Here is a 21,203-nt window from a genome sequence, read left to right as displayed (position 1 = left end):
ATGAAATCATCAGAAACATTTTGTGTTTGAGATTCAATCAATTGATAGCAGAAAGAAACACAAGCCAACCTTACATCATGATTGCTTTTAGGGATAAACATAATATTGGCTGGAATTGGAACAATTCCTGCAATTTCTGTATTGCTGTTAGTACAAAAGTAGATTTAAGCTCGGCGAGAAAGATCTGTAAAGAAAGGCCTATTTTTGCTTTTTTAGGTTATTCTAGATTGGTGTCCCTTTAGCTCATGTGTCCAGTTAACCATGGGTTGCACAACACTTGAAGTCTTCCCCCAGTCCCAGTCCTAGCCTACTACCCTCAACTTACCTTTTAGTGTGCTGTGTCGAGGACCTTGATTTTATTTGTTCCTCTATCAGTACGCAAACAAAATACGACAAACCACCCTTATCAAAAGTACAAAACAAAAAGAATTAAGCGTCCACAAATGTACAAATACGGTGAGGTCCTCGCCTAACTAGATTATTTATTTTTTACCAAAAACATATACTGTAAGTATTGTTTCCTTATTCTTTGCAAAATAAATAATGACTTAAGCTGCCAGTTTCACCTCGACTTGAATACATAATTAATTGACACCTTCCAATTACCTTTGTTCTCGGGTCCTCACTTTAAGTAGCAATCTCAAAGATTTTCGTTTCGTTCTCATTAGTGACCCCTATGGCGATAAGCGCTAATTGCAGGGGTATTTTTGGACCTCACTATCCAGCGATTCAAACAGGGTTCCCCCGACCCTCTCTGGAGGAACAACCATGCTTGGGTGATGGAAAACGCATCACTAGCTGCGCGCCCCTTCTAATTTCTCCTTGGAACGTTACTACCAAAACTAAGTTTGCAACATTCACAGTACTGAAAATGCAGGGGCTTTCATCAAAGCCCTTGTGTTCACCGTTGTTTTAATTCATTCAGCAATTGATAGTGGTGTTGTAGCAGATGAGATAGATGCATAGCGTGTTTCACATGTATCGTTCAACGTGTCTACTTAGAGAGACTTTATATGCTATGCAGTGTATAAATTAGCACTTCAATCTGGAGGGTAGAGAGTACTTTCATCCAAATGTATAGTGATGGTTCCCCCCACACACACACACACACACACACACACACACACACACACACACACACACACACACACACACACACACACACACACACACACACACACACACACACACACACACACACACGTTCAATGCAGCCTTTTCCAAGTTCAATCAGACTTCACTGGAAATTGATATGTTCCCTGACACCTTTGTCTTTGTTCGGGTACCCAGCCTATGCAAAGCTTGTCTCCTGGCTTCAATGCTTTGTCTTTGTCAGCACAAGCCGATTATCCTCCCTCACTTCAAATGTGGATCCCAGGTTCAGCTCTGTGCACATGCAGTAATTAATAATTAGATATATGGCCCTTGGGCGTTTTCTACGAAAGGTAAGTAGGTGAAGACGAGAGCACACACAGAGAAGGGCACGCCCACACTGTTATACCACAGTTATGAGGCAAGCGGTAGACATGCCTAGGTGTAGTCTATATTTAAACTGAATCTTTACCGTGCCCGAGAAACATGTCAGAGGAACCAGAGAACACGTCAGAAGGACAAGTGGTCCATTGTGTGTGGCAGTTTGTATGCTTTTCGCATTATGATAGTCAATGATTATTCATGTTTCATGGTATTCTTATCCAAGTACAGATTGCATATTGCAGTAGTTTGTAACCAATTGCATCATCACATTTGCACATCACAAATGCAGAAAAAGGAATGCAAGTGCAAGTCACACACTTTTTTATAATGACTAATAAAGTTTAGATATGTTGTGTTCTACACTATCTAGCAGGTCAGTGTCCTCATCGTTCACAGAGGAATGCATCTTACTCTTTTTATTGAGACTTGATGACGGTGGACCCTTAAATGCTGTGATCACAAGCCATGCAGTGCCTGGCCATAGCAAAACTTACACCGGAGACGACAAGGAGAAAATAGACAATCGACGCATAGAAAAAGACGACAGAATGACGGGAGATTTTCATGATAACGATCCAGTCCCAAACGAATAAGACCACAGCTTCTCTGACCTGTGCAAGATCCTCCTTTGTCAATTAAAGTTTAATGCTGAATAAATAAATGAAGCATAGCTGTAATATCTCTGGCCACAAGTAATTTAGTTAAATAATAAAATATTGAAATGGTTCTTGTGAGGGTTCTTGCTGTTTTCTCTCTAATTTTCCCCAGTTCATTCAGATGTTTTTTCTCTTTCACAACATGTTCCTTTTCATCGGCAAGGTGAGGCATCGTAATTACTTGCTTATGAAAGTGTAGAGCGCCAAAAAAAGAAAAGCCTTAAAGGAGGAGGCCAGCAGACTCCATGGACATAACAAAATAATTAAAGCCATTTCCTGTGTGTACTACTTCCACCACTTTTACTACAGTGTTGTTGTGGTGGCTTTTAATGGGCCATGCTGATTAATCACCATGAACACACTGGCTAAGAAATCCATTTGTGTTGCACAACGGTCCGTTCGGTTAGTCTCATTGTGATTAGATATCGCACGAACATGAGGTAGTGTGGAAATAAAGAGCAGATCATCCCTGTAAATAACACAAAGTTAACATGGAAGTAGGTAGATGCCACCGACTTCATAGAGGCGTTGGATGTGATACTGAACCATGCATTCTACTACCTAACTGAGTTAGTTCCTGTTCCTCCCACGATTGGAGATTCTGCTGGCGGGTTAAAGTGTGAGAAGTAGGGCTATTACCGAGGAACCGAACGCTTACGAAATAATGAAGGGGGAAGGATGGGGAGAGGGCGCTGCTGGGATTGATTCCGAGGGGGCTTGGGGGGGATTCAGAGATCAGAGATGGGATTTCAGATTGGTTGAATTTGCAATGTGACACCTGAGCTTGGTGCGTAGCAGACGCTGAATGACTCTATATTGAGCCCCCTCCACCCACCAACCCCTACACCCCCCGCCTTGCGAACTGAGTTGTTGTTTAATTATTTCATTTGATTTGTTAATGTACTATTAAAAGTTTCACTTCGAGTTCAAGGGCAGTTTTTAGTTTTGATTGATAGGTTTTTTTCATCAGATCTGCTGTCAGTAATATTTGAAGATAAATAAACCAAACAACCCCCCCCCAAAAGACTCCTCCCTCTCTGCCCCCTCCCACCTACATCACCATTGACATCGGATGCATTCACACACATGTGATTGACATGCAATACGGATTCCCTGAACCAATCAGGGACCAGATGTCCCGATTGGTCAGAAATAAGATGGGAGGGTATGCAGTATGCCAAAAATACCAGGATGTTGTAATACATCCGGTCGCATTTCGCAGTATGCAAGCCAGCATGCGTTCTGGATATTCCGGCCCGCAATCCGCTGCGCAGTAGAAGATACATCACATCGACTGAGTCCGCGAAAGTCGATAGGTGGCACTACAGGTGTGCCAATCAGTGTAATCACCTGTGGTATGTCCCGATGGTATGCACGCTGTGTGCATCAGTACTTACTTTGTACAGGTAGCTGCAGTACGTAAGACAAGTAAAGAGAAAAGAACTACCCCGAAATGATAGCCCTTAAAATGTATCTACTTTGACCTGTGAATCGGTGAGAAATACCGCTATAGTGTTGTAAAAAGGTGTTTTTGAGAACGAATCATGAATCACAAGACAGCGCCTCATGAAATTTTGTCTTTAGCACCTTGTCAGTGAAACGCGTTGCGGAGTGTAAGCTTGCATCAGCTCCCTGCTCCTCCGGGGAATGACACTTTCACACGTGGGCCATCCCTCTCCCGCCTTCACGCTGCTTCGGAGCAACTATGATGTTTTTTCCCGTATAACTTTAATAAGGCCCGGTTCCGTATGCCGTGGCAGTGAAGCAAAGGCCCAGCCTGAGACGCTCAGAGCCGGTGTGATCTCAGAGTATTAATGAGATTGCCTCCTCTCCCCACCTCCAGTGCTGGCCCTCCTCAACTTTCCCTCTAAAGCCATGTTTGTTCTCGGCTCACAGATAATCTGGAGGTGTACCAGAGGCCGATTGAGGCTGTAGATGCAAGGGCGTATTGATTGCTTGCTCATTCCAAAGGCTCTGGGGAAAGAGTTGTTGCTATTAGTTTACAGGATGTCAATGTACCAGACACTGATGAAATGTAATTAGTGTACCTGTAAAAAAGGAATTGGCCGTCCATCACTTTGGTGGCCTATACACTCTCACTTAGTCACCAAGCACAGATGCTGAGTGCTAATAATACAGGCGGTTTAGTCATATTTTGATCCTTTACCAGCTATCAGAAGAAAGGAAAACAAACAGTAAAGATACTCAGCTTCTCGAGCTAACAAGTGTCGGAAGGCTACTGAAACTAGCACAGATTTATTACAGTGACAGTTATATTGTCAATGTTAGCGTCTCATGAAAATGCGGAAACAATTAAAACGGTAGCTGGGAGACGAAAGCTTCACTTTTCGCTGTGGATTTAAATAGCTTGTTATCATCCCATTACCCGTACCGCGCTACATCTCCTACAAAACTCGTGGTTTCACAACACTGCATAGGGGCACATTTCCTGCGAGGCGAAACTGAAATATATGGAGTATGATATATTAAGTTATGCTGGACTTCAGCAAAGAAAACAGTTGGAGAGCTGTTTGCGCCAACAGAGCCTGCTGGTCCCACCCCCAGTGGGCCAGTGTCTCGTTTATAAGCACTGCCTGCGACTACTGACCTGTGAATTGAATGCAAATAGGAACGGGCTCTTGGGTAGCAGAATCATTTGGCAGTGATAACAGTTTGGGTTTCAAAACAGCCATTGCAAGTTGTGTCGTGGGCATGTTCTTCTCACTGTGTTTGCGCAGGTTTCTACACGGCATTCGCCATATGGTGTTTCCAAGTCAGTAAAAAGTCCTCACCAGAGTGAAGGAATTAATTAAGAAATTGTTTGTTTAACTCGCTTTAATTATGCATTCATATGGACACTTGCCTGCGCACTGTAGAGCTAAACCTGTTTAAGGAATAAAATAATCAGCTTTCAGCCTAGACGTCCTTATAATTAATGTATATGCTGCACCACAGCTCTCTTTCTCTTTCTGTGGGAAGAAGCATTCTTGTGTTGTTGACCCATTTAAGACCATTATATTCCTTGTAGGACATGGCGGAAGCGTAGGGAGACGTGTTGTGATTTATTCATAATATATCCAGCTATAATTGCCGTCCAGTAAATAAAAAGCAATGCAGATTCTATCTCCACGTTTGCATGTTATGGACGTATGTAGGTACGTGTCTTGACACGTTCTTCATGTAAGCCATTGGTCGACACTGTGCGTTATCTCAATGTTAAATGTGCACATTGTCATGGAGGCACCATCTGTCCGCAATCACAGAGTTGTTCTCCACAATGCCTTTGCTGCCTTCCTGCTTCAGGTACTCGTTCTTACACTGGTGCCAACAGCTGCTTCACAGGACGGGCTGTGGAAAAGTGTTTGCCAAATGCAGTTTAAAAGCCATGCATCACACTGGCGTCGGTCTGATGTGCATCTGTCTTATGTGAGCGGTGCGAATTCAAGGAGGGTGAGGACGGCGCAGGTTTCTTTTTTGCAAGAGAGAATGGGTTTTAACAATCCTCTGACACATGGAATGATGTCATTTTAACAGCTTCCCTTGCAGCCTTTTCCAAATGTGTCTTTCGAGGACAGACATGTGCAAACGGCGATATGCAAGGCCTGCACAGGGTTTTGGTAGTTTTACCATTTAATGTGCTTGAATGGGCTTTGAAAGTATAAGTTAGTTGAACCAATTTGAGTGAGCTCTGCAGTTCAGAGAGGGACAATCGTGAAATTCCTATACGGAAAATGACATTCGGAAGTCCTTCTATGGATGCACTGCTACTTGTAATGCAAATGTATTCCCTACCAGGCTAGGATAGGGTACATGGTATAAATACTGTAAGAACGAAGATTGCACCCAAAACAGACCTCTGACACCAAGGAAACATTAAACATGTCAGAAAATAGACTTGATTCCACAATATGGTGACGCATACTGTAAAAAGGGGACTGTACACTTAAGGCTATAACTATAAGTAGTGAACCTATGTCTGAATTTGTGGGTCAAATGTAATGTTCAAATTGATTATTCAGGCTTGACCAATAAGCCAGGTTTCCCCTGAGATCGTGGACTCGATTGGCATCTTCAGAATGTGCGCATCCCTTTGTCCTTTCTAAGTGCATCACCCTCTAATGCCCCCTCGGCTGACCCGCACACCACAGCACAACTGTCCTCCTACTTATCTTGGGGCCTGGTGTATGCTGGCTGTGGAAAAGGTAAATCTCCACTCTGATCTATCGGTGAGCCCCGGACTACCCATTAGTCTTCTGTCCTCTCCAATAAGTCTCTGGGCAGAATGGACTCTCAAGTATCCGCACACTCTAATGGAGTCTGGGATGAAGAGGGAGACAAAAAAAACCTCCTTACATGGTTCCACAGCCGCCTGATGACTTTGCTTGGTTCTCTGATATAGACGAGCCATGGGGTTGTGGGCTGCTGTTTGTGTGCTGCAGCTGCCATGGTTTTTGCTTGGATCTTTACTTATTTGGCTGCGTTCACAATGAGCAGAAATGCATGCGCAGAGTACGGTATCTGCCATGTTTGCGCATTGTTTAGTTGAAGATCTGCGTTCTGGCCACGGCATGAGAGCTTTTAACGGCTCTATTCCTGAACGCATGCATCGGTAGACAGCCAGGGGAGAATCAGGCGGCTATGTTCAGAAATGGGGGCAGATATAACTGAACTGAACTGCCTTTCCTTTTTTTTTTTGGTCTTAATATTTATTTGACCTTCCTGATAAATTGCTGCACTTTGTGAAGCGGTAGCTGATTAATGTCAGGGTCGTCATGAGGGCATGGCGGCAGATGGACGAGATGGCGGTGCTGATCCCAGAGCTCAGGTCCTTCTCCGTCAGGAGAGAAATGTAATTTCATATAGTTGGTCCATAGAGCGTTGGAATAAAAAAAAAAGAAGCTTTAGTGGCTGACAAAGAGCGGTTCCCAATGTCACGCGTTTCCATTCATACAAAGTATAAAGGCTGACATTTGGGGCAGACACCCCAGATTTAGCGTTGGACGGAGGACAGCTGATTACCCTGACCAGCAACCACTCAACCACCATCTATAAAAAGTATGCCATTGAGATTAAGTGTTAGAACTGGTTTCTCTCGCTGTATAATTAAAATGATCACCTAAATATGATGAAAATATAAATCCATATGAGGTGTTAGAATTGATATGTTTTTCATTCTGGTTGGATAAAAATACAAATTATTCTATGAAACGAAAAAGGCGTGGTCTTTGATATTCACAAACCGCGGTTGTTGAGTATATTTAGCTTCTGTAGGTAAAAAGAGAGAGAGAGAGAGCAGAGACAACATAAACCCATCCCCTACATCACTGTTCCCTCCCTCCATTTCTCTCAGTGAGAAGTGTTGCTTTCATGCACCTGCGATTGACAGCCAAGATGGATTCCCTGACCCAATCAGCAGCAGTCTAAGGCGCATTCTAAAATCTAGAGAGCAGGGAGCACAGTCAACCGGAACCGATATTTCACAGTACATTTCACCCACTAATAGCCACTAGGGATGGGCAAAATGATTATTTTCCGGGAACTAGTTCTTTCAGTTCAGTTCACTATAACGATTCGTTTATTTGATTCGTTCGTTTTGATTCGTTCGTTACGTCAGATTACATCTTAAAAAAAATTAAAAATAAAAAAACTTTTTTTTTTGATTTTTTTTTTTTTAATTGGTCGTGGGTCCGGATAGGACTGTCAAGACCGCAGTCCGCCGTTTGGAGATGCCTGCTATATAGTTGTCGAACGTCCCACCAATATTTATACCACTTGCTTACTCTCTATATTTCATTCATGGTTTTACATTTATAATTTTATTTTACTTTACATTTAATTCTTCATTGTTCAGGCATTACAGAACTTGCATGGTCATAAATAAAAAATACGAACTGCAGTTTAATTTCTTTGTTTGTTCTTAAATTGACGTAGAATGGAGCAAAGACTCCTGGGATTGGGAAATGCGTTTATCCAATAAACAGATGGAGGTCAAGTCTATTTTCGAAAAAATGTAGGGGGATATATGAGTCGAATGGTATGACCCAAGATACGTCAGAGAGAGAAAGCGCGCATATTCGACGGTACCGCCTTGTCATTGGTTTACCCAGGTGCCATTCCAACACCATTGCTACCTCTCATTGGCTGAATCTTTGAGGAAGTTGTAGACTCAATCAATATAAGTCGCGGGGAGACGGAGCTCTGTTCGTTTGTATATTTTATTTACGTGACCATATGTTTGGTTGATGTTAAAAAAAAAGAATCAAAGAACCAGTTCTTCTTGTTTTGGGGAACCAGTTCTTGTCGTTCACGTTCGGGATTCGTTCGTTGTAACGAATCAGTCGCGACCGACACATCCCTAATAGCCACATATGGCGTCGACATTTCTATCAAATTACGCTCAAATTATAGCTCTTAAATCGTAGCTACGACCCCTTTTTAAAGCAAAAGGGGTTAATTGACAACCTTTTGGTACTTCCCAGAAATGGCAACAAAGCTTTGTGTTGTTTTCTCAAGCACAGGCATGAAACCCCCATGGGTTGTTAGTATGTTGAGGACCTGTTGCAGGGGTTCTGCATGGCGGCAGGCAGTGCACAGTGTCTTTCATCTCTTAATGACCACGTCGTTAAGAGACCTCCCTCATCTCCTCTTGCTTTCCCACTTGTTCAACCTTTGTTTTTTGATCACCACTCCAAACCGAGTGGCCTCAGCTCTGTGCAAATCACTTCATTTTTTCAAACAGGAGATTTACATGAGCAGAGTACAGTGTGTGTTTTTTTTGGTTTGCTTTTATTTTGTGAAAGAGATGAATGAGAGGGAGGTTAGCAGACTGGAGCCAGATGCGATGCCAGTGATATATTATTCTGGATGCTTATGTAGAAGCACTGGGCTCGAGGTGGTAGTGTGGCGATGTGTACATCAACAGCCGGCATCCACAATAGCAGCACAGGTCATCGGGTGTAGAGAGAAGACATGTACTTTTCTGCCTCAAGGCAAAGGCCTATGTAAAATAAAAAACATAATTCAATAGCCATCTGTAGTGTAATAACATCAGCCGTATTAAAGGCAATGTTGTAATGAAAAATAAATCGAATGATCTATCTGAGTAGCATACCTGTAAGGTCATGTTGTTTTTGTCAATAATGCCTTCTTCAATAAATGTTCTGCATGGACCAATCTTTACATTAAAGGGATTTGCTGTGTTTTCACCTACACCTGAGACTTTGCTGTACATTTTAGTGCTCTTGTGTATTCTAAGTAACTTATTACTTAGTAGTGTATAATACGTGTGTGGTGCGTCTTCAAGGTGCAATATATAAATATCAGGCAGGCGGGGGAATTGTTTGGATTTTTATCTAACCCAATAACTCAGATCCTGCAAATAAACATGCTTTTTAAAATGTAAATTGAGGCCTTTAGCACATAGATCTACCTATTAATGGCACATCAGACAGGCTTGCTGTCTGCAGATCCAGTGGCCATGCAGGCCTGTCCTGTGTCTTACCTGTCCTACCCCTCTGGATACTCTGTGTTCCCTCCACCGACATGACAAATAGAACTTCAACCTGGTCTTCCACCACTTTGGCTTGCCTTACATATTATCTAAAACAGAAGCAGCAAACAGTAGTTAAGATTTGATAAAGGACAATGCAAAGAAACTTGACAAAGCAATCAAAGGCTAACCCTAACACTGTTCATGTGATGCAATAGGAATAAACAGTATGTGGCACTTACTTTGGTGTGGTGCGCTGTTGGTCTCCTCCGAGAATGGAACAAGAATTACATACCCAATTGTATCCTTTGGCGCCAGGGAGGCAAAAACCAAGTGCGCCAAGGAAATCATAATAAAGTCCTTTTAAAAGTATCAGAATATATGCTGTAAAAAAAACATTTAAAGCACAAAACCCAGCATGACTCCTTGAATGAAGAGCTCCCAATACACTGCACCCAGGAGACTACAAAAAAATACACTGCATAATGTACTAGTCAGAACTACAGCGCAGCATTGAAACCACTTCTAGACTATTAGAATACTGGTTTAATAATACCATAGGGCACGCATTTCAATAGTGATCTATTAAGCTATGAATGACTCGTTCTTACATTGCTTTTATCATGTGTTTAGTATTAATAAGGATATATCAGGTTGTATCTTACATCTCATCTTGCATATATTAGATACACTACCCTATCGTTATTTGTTATGGTTAATTATTAATTTGTATACCAAGTATACAGCCCTCTCTACACAGTATATACAGTCATTTTGTGACAGGTACCTCCAAAGAACCACGTTTGCACATATTGCTGTTGACCTGAGAAGTCCCCAATTCAATTAAGTGTAGAACAAGGTGGGGGAAACAATCTATTTTTGCACCTTGTTCCCACATATCCAGCGCAGTCAGCCTCCTGATCCCCAGGTGACACTGGATCCTCAAAGACTCATTTTCACATTGTGTCACACAGTGACCCTGTCCACCTGTGGAAATCAAGAAGCCCCACCAGGGTGTTACCTGGGGGATCCTGCCTGTAGATATGACCATTAGTTCTGCTCCTGTGCTTACGGGATGGAAAATCCCCCCGGTCAGCGGAAGGCAGACATCCTTAGAGTGAGTGACATCCTATCCAATTACCCGGCGCCCACTGGTGGCCTGCTGCCTGACCACGGCGAGTCGACCTCATAATGCCAGCGATTACCGCAGAACGGAGGAGATTCTGATCACGAAGGCACACCGACTCCGTTGTGTGTGTGTGGCTGCTGCAACGCATCTAAATGGCGCTGTGGTGGTCTTTATTGGAGCGTAAACACGTTGATTCTCACACAGATTCCCCCCCCCCTGCCGTGAATGGATTGTCCGAGCTCAGAATCAAAGTATAGGGATTCGAGTTTATGAGCGGGATTTCAAAAGAAATACAATGGTCGTTTACGGATTAACTCTTCAGTCCCCCTGTGGCTTTTTAAGAGAGGAGACAAATTGATTTTGTTTGGAAATGAGGTTCTCTATTAATTGGTCCACGCTTTTTCTCGTCTATGGTACTTTTAACAAAATCCATTAAATCACTCGCTTAAAATTGAGTAGTAAAACTTGCCTCCGCATATATTTTTTTATCAATAATTGAAATCTGTCTGTCCGTGCATGTCTGTGTTTTCTTTATCTTGTAGGAAAGGGCTTGGCTAACAGGTAGTCTGGGTTTTCAAGTTGCTAAATAAATATATAAGTACATTAAATCCTCAGAGTGTGCAGTGGGCTGCGAAAGAAAGATTACAAGCAACGATGGATAGCAAAAGAAGTCGTTCTTGACCCGGAAAAAAAGTTTACACGTGAACAAAATAGCAAAGCAATATATCCAATCCTGGCATCAAGGTGAAAAATTGTTGACGGTGACTAGAGGTACGCAAAGTCTTCCTCAGAATGAAGACTCTTGGTATTGATTGTATGGTTTGCACACACCCAGCAGCGAATCTCACCCAGAGTATCAGCTAAGTTCTTTGCGGTTTACTTTTCTCTTCCTGATGCAAGGAGTTTCAGCGGCCGTCTGTCTCAGCGCCTCGGAGCCCTTCTGATCCTCGCTATTTGTTGTGTTGTTGCCTGGCTGGGTCTGCGCGCGGCCACCCACTGTAAACTGAAAGCAGACTTTATTTCATGCGGTGAGATCCACGTTCCCGCCTGCCCACACCTATAATTGCTGGAAAACTGTGTTGAGGTCACATCCAAGCATTTTGATATATTTTCGTTCTTCGTTGTTTTGTTTTTGCCGTTTTTTTTTTTTTACAAAATGCATTTACATTTAGCTGACACTTTTATCCAAAGCAACCTACAAATGTTGTTGAGAACAAGCAAAAGTGTGCAATGAGTATTTGAAACAGTCTTAAACAACAACAACAACGGGGCAGAAGGAAGCATGGCTAAATAAATCCGAATGCAACGCTAGGTATCACCTATTCAATGCATTTATACACTTACGTGTATAAATGACCAAAAACCTACTCTCACGTCATGACAATGGCCTCTCATTGTTTGGAAACAAATAATTATAATTGCGCCTTATTGGAGCTATGATTATGTTGCTTTGTGTGTTCTAATCTCAGATACATTTAGGCGTTCATTGTGAGAATCAACCGACCGTCACAACATATTAGATGGTGGCGTTGCCTGATTGTGTTAATTATATCGATTTAATGTTAAAATGCATTGATACCGATGCAAACAAGAAAAGGGATCCACCTTTTTGATGTTAGCCACTGCAGGGGAGGACTTTATTGCCATGCAACCTCATGCAGTATACGTCTACTCCTCATTAAAGGCGGGACATTAAAGCAAGTGCATTGTTGATGCCTTTAGTCTAAACGTGAAATGATGGTGGATTCCCATCGGAGATGTTCGGAGTTTCATACCCTGGAGGTGATTCATCACTGGCAGACGTTTAGGTTGTACTTGATGCTTTATCTGAAGGAAATACCACGCTTTGGGCAGCAGCTCATTAAAAAAGCGTGAATGTAAGCAAACATGGATAATTACTATATCAAATGCTACCGAATGTTAAGAGTCAAAAAAAGCTTGAAAACGTTTTTGCTGCAACAGCTAATCCACTTCTGGTCAGGTACCATGAAGCTCTCCAGCTTGGCTTTGAGTTGATGTGATCCACAACCCAGAAACCAACCAATGCTTCATAAGAAGTTTTGTGCTCCCGACCCCAAATCTCCCTAATTTACAGAGTAAACACCTGGTTCCAATGAGCTGATTCCGACTTTTTTCCGGAGATGGATTGACTGGCCGATGATAATCTTGTAACTTCACGCATAAATTATTGTTGTGATTAGGTATGCACTTCACTGCTCATAAATTACCATTGATGGAGGCGTTGCATGCGGGATACCTTTTTTGCATAATGGCACTCAGTGGCATAGGTATCATTTAATTAAAAGTGTTATGACAAAGGACGGGTTCACCTAAACAGCCAAATTCAACCCAGGGAGAAAAGTTGAAGATAAATGGAGAAGCAGATGCTGAGGCGTCCTGAAAAGCGTTTACAAGTTGCAATGCGGTAAAATAAACCTCCCTCTAGGTTATTGGCAAACAAAAAATCACCAAGTGAGCTAATTGTTTCCTGAGTTATGAGATGGGTAAGATGCCAGCGACATTGCCTGCATTATTCAATCTCTGTAAGGGGTTCACATGTGAGCATTGCACACTCCTTGCTCTAACCTAGAAGTCAGCCGTAGTTCAGGAATGGCTTCACTTAAATGTTCAGTGAATTGAAGAGAATTATTGGAGGTTTTCTTTGTCCTTTAAGGACAAATACAGGATGTCATTTGAAAATATGGTAAAGCTTGTCTACGTTCACTCTTCCACTTGGTCAATGAAATGGTCTAGCGTGCCCGTAGACATTGTTGAATACAGATGTCCCTTCAAGGGTGCATATGGAGTTGTATACATGATTAGTATTCTGTTTGAACCCTTGATCAAGAGGCCTATCTTTGAATTGTGATAGAATAAAATTGTGAAGGCCATTGTAATTGTAAAAACTATATGTGATTTTTTTTTAAACATGAAGGGATTGCCCAGGCAGTGGACAATGTTCTGAACAGATATGTCGACACAGAATCATGGGTTACAGACTCTGGTTTGACAGATTGACTTAACAAACCTCATGGACTTGTACACATGTTCATCCCAAAACCAAAAGTTGTTAAACATAATAATTGTTGACGAGGATCATCATACCTGATACTTCCAAAATAATATCAAATTCTATAAATAGTGTACAGCACTCAAGTGTTTCCGATTTAAAACGGGTGCAAAATCGCGTCACATGCCTTGAAACTTGTCGGGGACATATCTTGGCGCTAGTTTCAATTGAATGGCGTGTTTGTTGTTGTTGTTTTTTAGTCCCCTCATAGTCAAGGTGTGATTAATACCACAGGCTCCATTAGCAGCCAGCGGGGGAGATCTCCTGTGAAGTAGTGGTTCAGAAAGCTGTTGGGGCATTGGACACCTCCCCCCCCCCCCCCCCCCCCCCGCTCGGGGGTTGAGTGGAGAGGGGGAGGTGTGTGGGAGGGGGGGGGCTGATGCTGACAGACAGAGAGGGAGTCATTATTCAGAGGAGAGGGGAGCAAGGGGGGGGGGAAGTGTGACTTGCTTTGGCTCAGCTTCCCCCCGTCCAAACCCGTGTTAATGGAACCCTCCCAATCGCACCTCGATAAATCACGCATGGGCGACACACACTCTCTCACACACACACACACACACACACACACACACACACACACACACACACACACACAGACACAGACAGACACACACACACACAGACACAGACAGACACACACTCAAAGACACACACACACACACACACACACACACACGCAAAGACACAGACACAGACACACACACAGACACGCACACAAAGACACACACACAGACAGACACACACACACACACACACACACACACACACACACACAGACACAGACAGACACACACTCAAAGACACACACACACACACACACACACACACACACACACACACACACACACACACACACACACACACACACGCGCAAAGACACAGACACAGACACAGACACACACACAGACACACACACAAAGACACACACACAGACAGACACACACACACACACACATACACTCACCCACTCAGTGTTCCGGCTGGGGAAATGAAAAGATGGTGCAGAGGATGTGTGTTGGTGGGTTGGAGATGGGTGCCGTCGGTGACCGCATCAAGCAGTGGAACCGTTAACCGTTAGGAAACAAGCTCTTGCATGAGCAGTCACCGAGCCTCCACAACAAGATAACAGGAAGAAGGGAAGAAATCCATACGCTTTGTTTAATTCATGCAGTAATAGTGGATGTTTACGTCAGATTCAGACGTATCTGCTGGCAGTGAGATACATACACTTGGGAAAAAGACAGGGAAAAACAGACGAAATATGGGAAGGCAAATGCATTTTCCAGTGCCTTTTCCTAATGATTTTCCAGAGTTACGAACTCATTAAACTATGCATCCTGTTACAGCCCAATGTGTTTTTTGAATTCGTACCTCATTTGCAGGCTTAATAGATTAGATTTAATTAAAGTCTTGCTTGTGTGTGTGTGTGTGTGTGTGTGTGTGTGTGTGTGTGTGTGTGTTTGTAAATGTTCATATGTTCAGGCATGTATGCAACACATAGAAAATGTACAGAAAGTGGGACATTTGTCATTATACTTTCTTCTTCTCTTCTCTTTCCTTTTGCTATATTAGAGTTCCTGTCGACATTTGTATTGAGGATTATACGTATGATAACGTTAACATCGTGGGTTGAGTTAGACTCTGTGTCTCCATTAATATTGCAATGCTGGGGACGTGTGGAGCCAATAATCTGCTCCGATGAACTATGAAACAATTCAGCAGTTTGAAATATTGCCTTCCAAAGCAGGAAGTTACAGCCAAGCAGCCGAGAGTTGCCGTTATGTTTGTTCAAACGTGGGAAACGTAGAGTTTACTATGGCTCTGGTTCATCTTTCTGTCTTTTACAGAAAAGAAAAAGTCTTGAAACAAGAATCCATTTGAAAGCAATTTTCCAAGCCCATAATACTGATAATTAAACAAATTGTATCATTATGAAAATTTGAACTTGTTTTTCCAGCAAGTATAGTTGCAAAAAGTGTACGTTACTGACCCAGCAAGACAGATTGATTCAATTTCACTCTTTAAGGCCCATGCGTGCATGTTTTGGAAAGGAGGGCAAAGGGACAGAGAGGCTAAATGAACAGTTCGATCTCGTTTATTTGCGCCCCATTAGTCGGGCCGGTGCCATATTTGTGTGCGTCTGTGTGAATGTGTGCGGCAGCAATGATGACCAACACTTAATAATATTTTTTTATATCGCCGACGATTGTCAGTTTTAATTAATTCCCCGCTCCATCATAAAGACAAACACAAAGGTTAATTGAATGGCTTCAATTTGCGCTTGATTGCACACCACTTAATATCTCCAGTTCAAACAATGGAACAAAAAAAAACACTCTCCAAAGCTGTGAGTAATGAAAAGGGGGTGCTGACATTGTTTTGGCGTCGCCGCCCTCTGTTTGTCTGCAGGTCAGTGGGGTCACTGCACGGGCGAGGAGTGCGGCTCCGGCGGGCTCCAGACCCGGACGCTGTGGTGCGTCCACACCGAAGGCTGGACCACCCACCACTCCCACTGCCCGCAGGCGGACAAGCCCGCGAGCCGGCGGCCCTGCTTCAAGGTGTGCGAGTGGCACCAGGACCTCTTCGAGTGGGAGGTGTCTCCCTGGGGCGGCTGCTTCCTGGTGCCCTTCCTCGCCAACGAGCTGAGGCCCCGCCCCTCGGAGTGCGTGACGGCGCAGCACGGCGTCCAACGCCGCTCGGTTCGCTGCGTGCGCACGGCCAACCGCACGGCCGTGGCCACGCGGATCTGCGAGTTCTTCTCCGGGAGGCCGTGGGCGGAGCAGGCCTGCCTGATCCCGTGCCCCCAGGACTGCGTGGTGTCGGCGTTCACGGCCTGGTCGGGCTGCAGCAGGACCTGCGGCGCCGGCCTGCAGCACCGCACCCGGCACGTCCTGGCCACGCCCGTGTTCGGCGGGGCGCACTGCCCCAACCTCACCCAGACCCGGACTTGCTCCCACCCGATCCCCTGCCCGTCGGGGGCCAGCGAGCACCGCTACAGCCTCAAGGTGGGCTCCTGGAGCGAGTGCCGGCTGCCCCACCACAAGGACCTGGGGTCGCTCGGAGGCAAGACCGCGGTGGACTACAGCGCCACCGCTGCCACCCCCGTGGAGAAGAACCTAGTGAAGCGGCACGCGCAGGACTCCCTGCTCACCCACCTCCCCCACCCCCACCACCAACACCACCACAGCCAGAACCTCCACGGTCAGCACCACCACCTCCACCGCCTCCACCGCCTCGACACACAGCCCCATCCCTTCAGCGGCCGCATGTCCTGGGAGCTGGAGGTGGGATATCAGACGCGGCAGGTCCGCTGCACGCGGAGCGATGGCAAGAACTCCATGCTGAGGTAAGCCGTCCCTGGCGTTCCGCCTCCATTATTCACTCAAGGGATTAGCGGGCGCACCTGAGTGGAATCCCCGGGCGATAACGACACACAATTCTTGGTCGCCTTTTTATTTTTTTTATTTTTTTTGCTTTCAAGTGGAAATCCCAGATTAGCATTAAAGGCAACGAGACGGTCCGGCTGCCTTCCTGAAACAAGAATCCTTGGAAAGCGGCCTGTGAAGCTCTTCCAGTTGCGCGGTCTCATGTTAATCTGCGGTTCACTTAGCGTGCCGCACCGGGTCGATCGGGGCCATCCGCCTTAATTAGACCATACAGGTAACTCAAACCAAAATAAATTGATTAAAATTGAAATTGCGTTTTTGCATTCCTTTGGTGCAACAAAATCAACGCTATTCCTTTCTCTTGCGAATCACCTGTGGGGCATTTTAATGGAACTATTATAAGCAAGGTATGTTCATTGTAATAAAGTAGCAATTATTTTCTGCCCATTAACTTTTCAATTATGGTTGGATTATGTGGGAACTGCCATTTTAGCAGTCGATTCGCACTATGGTGCAATGCTGCGCCATTGTACTAAATGTCAATTGCTGCTTCATTCCTTACCCCGCTGTTCACACTAACTGGTATTTTCGTTGGATAATAAGGGATTTATTTTCTGCATAAAACTTGTATGCAAATCCATACAGACCCACACGCACACAAACTCATACCGTGGGCCTGACATTTGGTTAAAAAGCATTATGGACAGTTGAAATTATGCATGCCGAAAAAAGTGATCGCTGATATGTTGTATTGATAAATTGTCACAATCTAGATGGTAATAATAAATAATAAATAATTTGCATATGCTACATTAATAAATTAAAGTACATTTGCTATAGGAATATCTCTTTATGGTAACCATGGTACCAGGAATCTCTTGGCCGATACTGCTCAATTAAGTCACACAGTAGTGGAGCCATAACCATAACCATAACCATATTCCAATTTGGATTTAATAATTAACTTCTCAAATGTGTCCTGTGCTGATTGCATTGTGAGTATCGAAAACATTAATGTAGTTATTCAGTGATACAAACATTGTAATATAACCACTTATGTTCATGAACCAAAAATGGGAGCCAGGGGTTCCTCCTTACTGGGTTAAAAGGTCCGGCCGGAGATGGTTCACAGAGCATTGTGACCATATTCACTTCTTAGACACAGCAGGCCTTTTGAATCTCTATTTCCCACCTGAGTTTTGGATTCATTCCGCTTTTCTAATAACCGTCTAATTACCAAGTAAAATGCTAACCGAATGTGTCTGGCGCTCAGAGAATAATGCACGAAACTAATTAGATTGTCCATTTTAAACAATAAAAATTTTGAATTACTTGACTAATACATTTATTCATGTTTCCAAGTGTTGATGGTGGTTCCCTGATTTGTACTCTTTTTACATTTTGAACTCTGCAAAGAAAAATGTAGGCTTTCGTCCACGTGGACACGACTCTGCCTTTAAATGGTAACGACACACATTTCGTCAGACCCCCAGAAAGGTCATTTGTCCGTCAGGGGGCGGAGGTACACAACGTAAGGTCCACCACGTGGCTGGCATTTCTTCCATCTGATGTGCCATTTTCAAGCCCCTCTGAGCAAGCCGCTTCTTCGCAAAAGGCCTAATCAAATTCTAACCCCCGCTGACATATGCCATATTTCTCCTTCATTCTTCCCACCTGTCTGTCTGGGCCCCCAATTTATCTAACTCTGCAAGGGTAATAAAGGGCATTCACTTTTAGATTCAAAGTTTTTCCTTCCTTTGGGTGAAAGATATATTTCTTAGTCTTCCATTTATAAATATATAGTATTCTATATATTCCTACGGTGTGAGTTACAAACAGACATAGGTCGTCCTCCATTTTGAGTCTTTCTCTTGCCTCTTTCCCTCTGCAGTCTTTGTACCCAGGACGACTCCCCTTTGACCTTCCAGTCCTGTGTGATGCCCAAGGACTGCGAGACGTCTGATTGGTCCTCGTGGAGCCCCTGCTCCAAGACCTGCCGCTCCTCTGACCTGTCGCCCGGGTACCGGGTCCGGGCGCGGACGATGGCGCAGATTCCCATTGGTGGAGGGAGAGAATGCCCCACCCTTGAGGAAAAGGAAGCCTGCAACATCATCGGAGACCTGCTACCAAACTGCCCCAGGTGTGCTGGGCTAATATCGAGCATGTTTCCTTTGGCTTCGCATGTAGTCGGCGAATTATCGGCTTGCGATAATTCAGAAGCCTGAGGCCTAATGCAAATGTGACACTGATTTTTAATATTCCCTTTTTCATGCCATTTCACCTGAGAGCATTTCAGATGCGTTCTGACATCCTGGAATGCCGCAAACATCCAGCGCGTATCGGAGGGGAAGCGACAGATTTGAACTTTTGACTACTTTATTAGCCATAATAGAAGTAGTGCGCGTCGTATTATCAGTGTCGTGATTGTTATTAGTGTTAATAACCCCAAGGTGCCTTATTAACCCTGTGTTAAAGGAAGTGTGCCTCACAGCCTCATTGTTATGACTGGGATGCTTGCCGTGAGATGAGTTATGGATGAAACAATATGCAGTAAACAAAGAGTCAATGGAGAATATTTTGTTTTCCACTGTGTTGATTAGATTTTTTATTTGCTGATGTTACATGGGGGTGCCTCAAAGCAGAAGCTTTTCATGATTAGGGAAAACTCATTATGGAAATGAAGCATGTGATAGATTACTAAAAGCTGTGCTGATTTTATTTCCTTCTGCGATGCCACGTTCGTCATAGTCAAAACCAAGCTGTATATATACATACCATACGTTTGTGTGGGCGTGTGTGTGTGTGTGTGTGTGTGTGTGTGTGTGTGTGTGTGTGTGTGTGTGTGTGTGTGTGTGTGTGTGTGTGTGTGTGCGTGTGTTCCCCAGCAGGATTCAAATGCTATAAAGATTTCCAAAGAAGTAACTGAAGCAACTCTACCTTACAGGGGAGGGTTCCAGCCTTACCCCAACCCCGATGTTTATTTCAGAGAAACTCGCGTTAAGAGCTTTAATCAGGACTTTATTATGTAATTAATCATAGATTATCACGAGCAATTGTCCTTAGTGTTTACTACTTGGTGTGTGTGTGTGTGTGTGTGTGTGTGTGTGTGTGTGTGTGTGTGTGTGTGTGTGTGTGTGTGTGTGTGTGTGTGTGTGTGTGTGTGTGTGTGTGTGTGTGTGTGTGTGGATGCTTTTGTTTGCAGACAATCAACCTGTGTTTATGCAGGCGTGTAAATCATTCGCCGATTCTATGGATGCATGCATATGCAGAACATGCAACTGTACTTCTTACAGTGTATTACCCTGTCTGTCTTCTTGAACAGAATATGTAACTGTGTCTGTGAGTATGTACAGTGTAATGTAACTGTATGTATATGTCAATGTCTGCTTGTGTATGGACAGTCTATGTTGGTGTATGTATTTGTGTATGTAACTTTGTCTGCATCTGTATTTAAAGTATATGTCATTATGTCACTGAATGTGTATGTGCAGTAGATGTAACCCTTGGTCTGTTTGGTCAGGTTCAAATGACAGGAAGTATATCCTTATGTCTGTTTGGCCTGTATTGTGTTTACAGGAAGTTTAACTGTAGATCTGTTTGGTGTTGACAGGAAGTGTAACCATAGGTCAGTTGGGTCAGTGTGGACAGGAAGTGTAACCCTAGGTCTATTTGGTGTTGACAGGAAGTGTAACCGTAGGTCTGTTTGGTCTAATTTGTGTGGACAGGAAGGGTAAACCTAGGTCTGTTTTGGTCAGTGTTGACAGGAAGTGTAACCGTAGGTCAGTTTGGTGTTGACAGGAAGTGTAACCCTAGGTCTGTTTGGTGTGGACAGGAAGTGTAACCGTAGGTCTGTTTGGTGTTGACAGGAAGTGTAACTCTAGGTCTGTTTGGTATGGACAGGAAGTGTAACCCTAGGTCTGTTTGGTGTGGACAGGAAGTGTAACCCTAGGTCTGTTTGGTGTGGACAGGAAGTGTAACCCTAGGTCTGTTTGGTGTG

General features: G+C 43.8%; 1 protein-coding gene across 1 annotated transcript in view; it reads left to right on the top strand.

Moving 5' to 3' along the window:
* The window catches only part of thsd7ba (thrombospondin, type I, domain containing 7Ba), a 115,565-nt gene that overhangs the window by 6,959 nt on the left and 87,403 nt on the right, over positions 1–21,203 (top strand). Inside the window, exons 2-3 of the mRNA XM_056580342.1 lie at positions 16,230–17,166; positions 19,098–19,346. Of these exons, the coding sequence (XP_056436317.1) occupies positions 16,230–17,166; positions 19,098–19,346 (1,186 nt within the window). The remainder of the gene's footprint in view (positions 1–16,229; positions 17,167–19,097; positions 19,347–21,203) is intronic.

Source organism: Gadus chalcogrammus, chromosome 20 (assembly GCF_026213295.1).
Source record: "Gadus chalcogrammus isolate NIFS_2021 chromosome 20, NIFS_Gcha_1.0, whole genome shotgun sequence".
Lineage (NCBI taxonomy): Eukaryota > Metazoa > Chordata > Actinopteri > Gadiformes > Gadidae > Gadus > Gadus chalcogrammus.
The sequence above is the reverse complement of the archived record's forward strand: the minus strand, read 5'-3'. Positions and strand labels throughout refer to the sequence as shown.